This window comes from Metopolophium dirhodum, chromosome 5, assembly GCF_019925205.1.
Source record: "Metopolophium dirhodum isolate CAU chromosome 5, ASM1992520v1, whole genome shotgun sequence".
NCBI lineage: Eukaryota > Metazoa > Arthropoda > Insecta > Hemiptera > Aphididae > Metopolophium > Metopolophium dirhodum.
In genome coordinates, this window is record NC_083564.1 from 25,722,271 (window position 1) to 25,733,005 (window position 10,735).

The following is a 10,735-nucleotide window of genomic DNA, read 5'->3' on the forward strand; positions in this document are numbered from 1 at the left end:
ACTATACAATATTTTATCACATAATATATTACAGTCACGTCTTCGCAGATGTGCGACTAACCTATATTCGTATACCTACGCCCGCCATAAACATCTATAATATATAGAACGCGCGCGCCGATTTCTTTGTCCAGGCGATCTTTTGCAGCGATCGTCATTTCGGATTTCAAAATAATCAATAAAATCTCAGAGGTTATTGTTGTGGATGTATTTCTGGCAGTCGACGCCACTTAATGTTTTTTTCTTGATGTCATTTCGTCACGTGATATGTACAAATTGCGAAACGGAAATGACGCGTTTCAAAACCGAACTCCAGCTGCTGTCGGCGAGCCACGCTATTTTTTAAAAAGAAAAACAAACACGTTTCGTTGTTCGTTTGACGGAAACAAATGCGGTCGGCCTTCCCTCGTCCGCTTCGGATGCCTCGTCATTGGGTCAAAATTTATCTCTTACGCCGCCGCCGCCGCCGCCGGTCATTAGGGACGTTCAGGCCAATATGTTTCTTTTTTTCTCGTCTTGTGTTTTCGTATTCTTATAATAATGTTAATAATGTCATTTGTCAGATGCGAAGGCGAAAACAACACCGCGCCGCCAATAGGGTTTCGTATAATTAATAACTTCGAGGTTGACACGGATTTTTATTTTTCCATGACCCGCATTATCCCATATTCCGGCAATCGTTTATGTTATTCGTTTCGTCTGTTTGTTTCAGAAAACGGTTTGCCCAGGAGACTTCGGACCGCGTACACCAACACTCAGCTCCTGGAGCTCGAGAAGGAATTCCATTTCAGCAAGTATCTGTGTCGGCCCAGGAGAATAGAAATCGCCGCATCTCTGGACCTCACCGAGAGACAGGTATACACGACATATTATTGTATTGTATATAATGTATCACTAATTAATGCAATTGCTCATCATAGTTTAAAAATATTACATATGTCAAATCGTAGCAGACAAAAAATAATTGAAAAAAGAAACGGTGTGTTATGCAAATTAAACAATATAATTGATGTACCTACAATAATAATAATTACCATCAAGAAATGTCCAGGGATAATATAATATTTCCATCTGGTAAATAATTATTCGGGTTTTTATTGCATAATCGCAATAAAAAAAAAAAACATAGGACTGTGTTCATCAGAAAAAATTAAATGACATTAAATTATAGGTCTCGGCCAGTGTAGTGTGTTCGCATTGTAAAATCGTACCGGAACATATAATATGACCACTGTTGTTATTATGTTATGCTCTTCGGAGTTATAAAAATCGGTTTCCCAGCGATTACCGCGTTTAATGTATAATGCAGTTGTATTTCAATGAACTCGGACCTTGAACAAGATGATAATAATAATATTTTCCAAAAATAAAAATAAAATGACATGGTTTTGTACAGTACATTATAAGAAGGCAGTTCTCAAGGGAAAACAATTCTGGTATGACTTCAGGCGGTTTTGAAATATTTGCGCCATTAAGATACAATATTACGTTCGTTGTCAGCGTTATTAAAACATTATACAGAATTCAAATAAAATGTATTTTTCAAATGTTTCGAACGTTTATAATGTGCGTGGCGAATGGATCGCTATTTAAAATATCGTAGATGCTATAAATATAGGTGTTGCACTGGTAACGAAAAAAACTCTTTATATTAGAATAGTCGGAAAAATAAAAATATTATATTAATCGATTATATTATAGTGCATACAATTATTATAATATGCGCGTTTGGTTGTGACTTGAACGTGGCTGTTTACAACACGCGATCGATGCGTTCTGTCCAACATCGAAGAGCAGTCGTGTTTTTCATTTAACCGCAGTATACCGTTAGATGCACAAAGCCATACATAAAGGTACCGTTTAAATTGAGTGGACAACGTGGGTGGGGCAGAGCGATTGTACCCGATTGTTGTCGGACTTTTGACGCGGATTCAAAAACTAAAAACATTTCACGTTTCAAGTCATCCGACCGTGTCGCGTGAACGACAACGAAACACAATGTTGTAAACGGCTCGTGTATGTCGTGCAAACGCAACGGAAACGGCCATATAGTGTTCGGGTGAAACGCCGAACACTATAGAAGGCATATAATATAATATTTTATACACCATGTACCTGTCTGTATATACATATATACTTATATATATACACGACATACTTATGTATATATATACATGCGATTTGTGGTCCTATTAAATTGTAATTTGGACAGACACGAAACGGAAAAAATAAAACGTGTCATGCTCCCATGGGCTGCACGGTGAGTAGATCGTACGTGTGGGTAAATGTGTATATATATTATACCTATACGTATTATAATACCGCGCGCGTTGATCACAACAATAGGAAGAATATAATAATATTATAATAATAATGACAACAATATATAATATGAATGTGTGTCTCTTCTATTTCGATTATACTATATTATAATATATACTCTGGAGGGAAAAAATGAAAACGTGTGATTGTATTTGGTCAAATATACGTGTTTCAGGTCAAAGTATGGTTCCAGAACAGACGGATGAAGCACAAGCGGCAAACCATCAACAAACAGGGCGAGGACGGCGACGACAAGGACTCGCAGAGTTCGGGTACGACGACCGGCAAACATGGCAAGTCATCAGGCGGAGGTGGCGGCGGTGACAAACAGATGGACGATAAGAAGAGTTGTCAGAACTGCGACTTGCCACCCGGCATAATGATGGAGCACGTGACCCGGAACAGCAGCGGGGCCGGAAGTAGTGCTGGCAGCGTCAGCTCGTTTGATACGAAAATGGAAGACGACTCAAGGTCCAACGAGGGCATAATGCACATGGCTGTCAAGAGGGAGCCCTCGGGCAAACCGGAACAGCCGCAGACGAACAAAAAATCGGCAGCGGCGATGTGCCCGAAAGACTCGATGAGGCTAATGCCGGATATATCGCCAGAAGTCGGTAAGTCGTTGAAGGGAGGTGGCACGTCCGTGGGAAGTTTGACGCCATCCACGCCGGACACGCCGTCCACCGCTCTCTCCAGTCCTCTGGGAACCGCGGCGGTCATGTACCAACAGCAGCAACAACAACAACTCGATCACTCGGTTTCTACACCACCGACTCCGTCCAATGGCGGACCGGTGGCCAAGTCACCGTACTCGAGGGTCGCTGATGCCTACAGACAACAGCAGCAGCAGTACAACAAGCAAAACAATTTTGGCGGCACCGGCAAGGACTGCTATCTGTCACAGTATCCGCCAACTACGCAAAGCCGGTGGTACATGTCACCGGAAACTTCTTCACCCCCATCGTCATCTTCGTCTTACAAGTCGAAGTCCGGAGCGGCCGTGGCCGTTCAGAGCCCCGGAAGGGTACAGCAACAGTCCGGTCCGGGCCACTGTCGTCAACAGTACTTGCAGGGAGCGGGTTATGGACCACAACAGCAATACTGTAACGGTTATAATAATAACAGTTATCAGACAGGCGGCGGAAGTGACTCGTACCAGCAGACCGCAACCGTTCCGTCTGCTGTCGGTTACCACCACCGTCAAGCATACCAACAGCAACAGACCGGTGTCAGTGGTTACGGCGGCGGTACCGCTGGTAGTGGTGGTGGAGGTAGTGTCGGTGACGATTATCACCACCACCATTTGAGTTACGCCGGCACGTACCAAGCTACCAGCCAGGGATACGCGACCAACGGCCATCATATGGGAGGCGGCGGTGGTGTACATCATCAACAGCAACACCACCAACAGCAACAGGACCACCACTCGGGTTCGCAGCTGTACAACATGGACTACCACCACCAAACACACCATCAGCAGCAGCAGCAACTCCAACAGCAGCAACAACACCACCAGCCGCAACACCATCAGCAGCAACAGCAGCAGCAGCAGCTCAGGTACAACAAATCAGCCGCGGCGGCTGCCGTGCAGGTGTCGGCTGGCCAGTATTACGTGGATCCTGTGGCAGGTGGTGGCGGTGGCACCGGCACTGCCGTGGCCGCCGTACCGGAACTGGAGGCCGCGTTCGCTGACCAGTTCCACGCGCATGGCTCGTCTGTGGCCATGACACCACCGAACAGCGTCCGGGCGGCAGCGGCCGCCGATTCATCCGGCGATCACTTTAACAGTTTTCATCACTTCTACAACGGCACAGGAGCAGTCACGTCGGCCGGCCCGGTGGTCGGTGACCCGCACTGTCAGCACCAGCAACCGCCGTTGCACCAGCAGCACCACCACCAGCCGAACGCCGTCACCGCGGCAGTCGTCGCTCCCATCACCGGCAGCGCTACGGCCGCGGCCACTGCCGCCGTGATGGCGCATCACCCGCAACCGCCGCACCACCACCATCACCACGGCGGCAGCGGCGTCCACGACAACAGCAACAGCTCGTCCGATTTCAACTTTCTCAGCAACCTGGCCAACGAGTTCGTACCAGAATACTATCAGCTCAGCTGAGATTCGCTTTACTATTAACCCCTCGTTGTACGTGTAACTTACAAGTTTATAGTATACCACTCCCTGTACTCATCGGTTTCGGTTTCCGTATAAACTACGACGATTTCGTTTTTCGTGATCACGATACAGGTTTTTTCTGGACCGTTGGCGAATTGATCGATTTTTCGAGTTTATTTGTTTCATTGTACACCAAATTTTTATTTGGTTTTTTCGTCCAGATTGGCCTTGTTCTCCATCTACCATCGAACGATTTCCTTTTTTTTTTTTTTTAAATTTAGCGTCCGATCAAAATTATAGTAATTAGCACCGGAATTGTTTTCAAGCCATCGCGTACCTATCGATTGTATACATCGAAACCGTCGTACAATTTCCTACCCAAAACTCACATCTCATCACATAATAAGTGGTGTTTTATATCACGACATTTAACAATTAAATTTGTTTTTTGTTTTTAACTAAACTAAAATATCTAAAAACCGTCGATCTTCAACGGTTTTCGAATACAATAGATTCTATAACAGGTTCTCAGCGGATGTCCACTCGGAAAACTGTCGGCCACAAAATATTTATTTTCGTTTCTGTACAAAGTTCGATCATGTCCAAGCTCATTAAAATATTATTGTTTTTATGTTAAGTATATTTTTTTATTCAACCGTTACGTTTCATTTGTATACCATATTATTTTAAACGAAAAACAAATAATATTATCTTCGACGATTTATTATTTATTATTTTTGTTGTTTTGTATATTCTTTTTGCCGTTAATTTTCTAGATTAGAAAATGTTCGTTGTAAAATAACAGTGATGTAGATGTTGCACTTGAAACCGTGTGTCGCATTGCATTGCAACTTTGTACATTACATACACATTATAGATGAAATATTGTAACTAAATAATATAATAACTGTTTCCTTTTGGTCGTGTTAAATATTTCTTGTACAAAAATTATTATTACTAAATTATATTATACATTATTAGAAATTGTTGTCTTATATAAAATTATTATTATTGTCGCGTTTTATTTTATGATATTATTACTATTATTATTATTATTATTATTATTTAGTTTCAATTGAATCGCTAAGAAATATGTTGAGAAGGGGAATAAATTAATGCCTAATGTTTAATGTTTATATTATATAGTAGAAAACAATCGTCTTATTGTAACGCCGCAAAGGACAAAATAAAAAGAAAAGTTGTATAAAGGGTTCAAAATAACGGACACGATTGCAATACGTTTTTCTTTTCATTTTTTTTTTTTTATTTCTATTAATTATGTATTTAAATATATTATTGCTGCTATTATTATTACTACCTAACGATTGTAATAAATTGTAGTTAAAACTTATGATTAAATTATACAAAAAAAATAAAAAATTATAATAATGAATACCCGACAAGTCAAAATTATTGTTCTACAGTATTGACGGTCATTAAACATCAATACGTATTGTACCTACCTACCGATCTTTAACGATTCGAGCAGATCGAGCGCGTGTCCCTCACACCTCGGCGCGGAAACGGTAACGATCGATATTTTTCCACGTGACATCAGCACATCACCCGACGCCGCCGTAGTCTATAGCATGGTACGTTAATACATTAATATATTATATATATTTTTTTTTTATTGGATAACCCGCAGCAACATAGGCCATTGTCTGTGGGGGAGGTCACCGTAGGTTTTTAAATTGGGTAGGTTGGTACACGTGTGTGTTGTGTTTTGGCAGAATTTCTAATGGGGCACCCGTAGGTTTCTGCCGTGCCCCGGGGGGGGGGGGGGATGGCGGCACTTGTTCTCCGGACACCGTGACTTGCCCGAAGAAAAATGCCGCCCGCGGCAAAGGTATCGAACTCGGATCGGCTGCGTCGCTGCCGACACCTTAGTCCGCTCGGCCACTCCGTCCCCCCAATATATCATATTATTACGGTCATAATTTTAGCCAAATGTCGTAAGATTCGTCGTCGTCGACCGTTCGCCGCGTCTCTGCGTGTAAGCGCCGACCGAAAAAAGTAACAAAATATTATAATAATTGTTGTTAATACGCGTGACCCGTCTCGGCAGAAACGGTCACAAAATGTTCGCGCACGACAATAATAATAAACATTACGATAATCTGATCTCGCGTGGCGTGAACCTAACCGTAATAATAATAATAATAATAATTTTAATATTTATACGAAATCGGGGAAACTGAGGAATCGCGTGTGCGCGTAGTAATGATGACAATATTATCATGATATAAGGCCGTAGCAGCGGTGCACGCGCATTCTTACCGACCCAAGTAATACGTCACGCGTTACTATACATTATAATGATATCATATTACTGTTGTCATTTTCCGTCGTTGCGACGACACGTCTTCGGGCCGACGCGTTCGGTCGGACATAACAATATATATCATACGATACATTGTCGTGCCCATATATAGGTATCGATCGACAGAGTTATCGGAGATTAGGTCAATGGGTTTTGGCACACACACACACACACACACACGGACGAGTGTGCCCAATGCATTGTGGATGTATACAGACGTGTGGCAGGAGGCTGTGCGTGTGCGTATCGCGCAAATAGTAAACACTGCACGCGTATATTATAGTAGTGGTGTAACACACAGCAATATGTCACGAGATTTTGATTAATGGCCGTCGGCCGGCCCCGTTTCACCCTTGACTCTTTTTCCTCTCTCTCTCCCTCTCTCATTCTCTGTCTCTCTCTCATTCTCGCTCTTTCTATATTCCAACCCCTCTGCAGTCTGCAGCGCGCACACACACACACACGCCGCCGGCCGGAGGGTCTTTTTTTTTTCCGGATCACGCCGAGCGGCCGCATCGTTCCGCCGTCAATTTCGGTCCGACACTTCGGTGCGAGTGCGTGCGGACGTACACTTTCGCCGTACGCAGAGGCGCATCCAATAGTTATAGCTGTGGCTCCTCCCGTGCAGGACTCGACGCGACGAAATAGAAATACAAACGCTTGTCGTCTTAAACGCAAACCCACACACCCGCGATCCAAGAGTGAGTATATCATTATTCGTGCCGCAGTGACCGCGTTTGTGCGTAGTATTTTGCGGGCTATATAATTTTATTATGGTACAGCACGTAAAATATTGTATTGTACTATGTGCTGAGCGTGAGACGGCGTGCCATCGGCAGTCGTCACTCCAGACACGGTAGTCGTGTACGCGAAATGCGACTATAGTGAAATGATAGGATTTAACCGCGTATCACAAAATTAGGCACAGATCAAATGCTTTCCGGTGATATCCACATCTTACACTCACGCCGCAGAAGACGCAGAAAACAATGTAATAAATTTAAGAACCTCGCACATATGACTGGTGTAGATCCAATTATTGCGTGCAAAGGGTACGACCGCGTGTGCGCACGAGTTGATCATGCACATAGTACCTCTTCTAATAACATTTGATACCAATGATTATATTGTTTTTTAATAAAATTAAGTTATTATTATTATCTTTATAATACCTACGTCTTTTGTCCGTCACTGCTAGTGTTGGGATTATCATATTATAATATACATTGTTTACTTCAATTAGAAAAGATATAATATGACTAAATATTAAAATAAGTATATCAATAGGTGTCTAAACATTGGTCACTGTTTAAAACGCGACCAAAATATGAACCGGTGTTGCCTGAAGATCACTAGCATCGCGCTATGTTTTCGGTTATCGAACTCCGTTTATAGTCATTTTAACCCTCGTCGGAAACCAATCATAGTAAATAGAAACATGTGGTATTATCAGAAATATAGATGGTTTACCTCCAGAATAATACTTGAATTCGTAGTGTTTAGAATTATTCACTATGACTATTTTTGTTCCTCGTTCTCAACAGTTTAGCTGCACATTGTGAAAATCTCATATTGTTGTGTTTCAAAAACATCCACTTCGTATTCCGGTCACAGTCAGCATAGACGCACGTCCATTGAACGTAACTAGAACAATACACTCACGAGTAATTATCTATTTTTAATAATTTTATGCGTCTATGATATGCACAGAAATATAGTATGGACCATTTCCAAATTATTTATAAAATTTAATTCCTCGCCAGTTTTTCGGAAACTATTAACCCCGAAGAAAAGCAATTCACAGTAATAGCATTATACTGTACAAAATACAGTAAGTATATTATTTATCACTATGTATATAGACTATGAGTAAGCGATTCTTGTATTGTTTTCACATTAGACATAAACAATTGTTACACCGAAACATCAGCGATTCTGTATAGGAAATTAGGAAATAATACAATTCAATGTGTTCGGTACTTTTTGTATCGTATTTTAATATTTAATTCAATTTATATTTTCTTATGATAATTAATAGCATATAGCATCGTAATATAGTGGTGTTACACTATAAATCAAATGGCTACGATGGCTTTAAAGACTAAAGTTACTGGTTTTTAATTCAGTAAATCATTAGAAAAATAAATAAAATTGAAACTAATTCGAATCATGTATGAATATTCCAAATTATTTAATATTATGGTCTAATGATCCACAGTGTTCAGTCTTTAATATTTTAAAATAGAGGATATTCGAATAATGTGTAAATATGTGTCTATTAAATATCTGAATAACAAATACATAACGACTGTGGGTATATAATAATATTATATTTATTATTTTGTGTTTTTACGTGATTGGGGTAGTACAGTATATAATACAAATTCATATATGGTATATTATTTTAAATATTTAAGCTTCCATTACATAATATGCATTTTTAACCATAATGATGTTTCTTTAAGTTTATTTTCTTTTTTGATTAATATATATTTTTAATTCCATTTTCCAAAGCAGAATATAATATTACTGAGAATTTCAATGTACAATAATCGAATTTCAAACGAGTAGTCACTTTAGTTACTTAGTTATAACTTATAAGTCATTAAAATTCATATGATCGAAGTTGAGTGGTAGACGGGTACCAAGTAAATTGATCCACGATCACAACACTACACTCATCTAAACTTTAAACGCTTACATCATAATAATAATAACTAATAGTTCATATTCGATGATTTTTATAAATCAGAATTTTCAGAAAAGTATTGTGCTTAGGAATTGGAAATTAAAATCGTATATTGTTATATTTAAAAAAAAATTATTGCGATAAAGTAGTGAAATCTATACTTTTTCATAAATATTGTTTTTTTTTTTATTTATTAATTAACCCGCAAAATTGGGTGGTTTTTAACTGTGGGGAGGGTACTGTAGGTTTTAAGAACGTTTACACAGTTTGGTAAATTTTTTTAGTGGGCACCCGCGTAGGTATCTGCCGTGCCCGGGTGGCGGATGGCGGCACTTCTCTCCGGACACCGTGACTTGCCCCAAGAAAAATGCCGCCCGCGGTCAAATGTTGTTTTATTTTCACCTCAATTTGTATAAAATAAAATATTTCAAAATAGTGTTGAATTGAAAAAAAAAATCGTTGTATGTATTTATTATACATATACATGAAAATATATTAATTATTAGAAGTCTATGCGGCAGTATATAGCTGCATGATGCCCGCGTGCATTGTTTTTATTTTTTATTATCATTCGATGTACCTATCTAACCGTATTGTATTATAGGTACAAGCTTATTATATTATAAATTATTTATATGTTAGATTATACCTTCATCGAATTTGTACATCATGTTATCTCGAACCGGGCCAATAATAATGTGTACAATACGGATCAGTTAAAAACGAATAAACTGCAAACCGTCGAAGTATGAAAAAAAAGAAAAGAAAAGTTTCCGACTCCCTTGGCGTCCGTTCAAAACGGACAAAAAGTAATTTTATCCCGTTTCACAGCGTCGCGTCTTCGTCGTCACTCCACCGCCGCACGTTATTTCTGCCACTTATACTTATATATAACTTTTAAGGGTTTTTTTTAAACGATGTTTATTTCGTTTTTTTTTTCAATCCCTCTTTCTTTGCGTAGGTATATATAAACATATAAATACTCGTATTATTCACCGTACAATAGAAATGCGATAATATAAAATAAAAATAATATTAATACATCATAATATCTATATATGTTATTTACAATAACACGTTTGTTAAAATTGTTTGTCTGAGGACTAAGAAGCTCCAAAGTTACACGTAAAAATACGACTATTAAATAGATACGCTTAATAATGCATTGTTTTCAACATAATAATATATATTGTGTTTTCGGGCAAGATGTTTTGTTTCTGACCAATTTTTCGTAAGGTTTTCGTTATCATGGTTACTTATATTGACAAAAACATATTTATCATTGAAA

General features: G+C 39.5%; 1 protein-coding gene across 1 annotated transcript in view; it reads left to right on the forward strand.

The window, feature by feature from the left end:
• The window catches only part of LOC132945156 (homeotic protein proboscipedia-like), a 63,861-nt gene extending 58,075 nt beyond the window's left edge, over window positions 1-5,786 (forward strand). The window contains exons 3-4 of the mRNA XM_061014817.1: window positions 713-855; window positions 2,498-5,786. Coding sequence (XP_060870800.1) covers window positions 713-855; window positions 2,498-4,438 — 2,084 coding nt within the window. The 3' untranslated portion in view covers window positions 4,439-5,786. The remainder of the gene's footprint in view (window positions 1-712; window positions 856-2,497) is intronic.
• The last annotated feature ends 4,949 nt before the right edge of the window (window positions 5,787-10,735 follow it).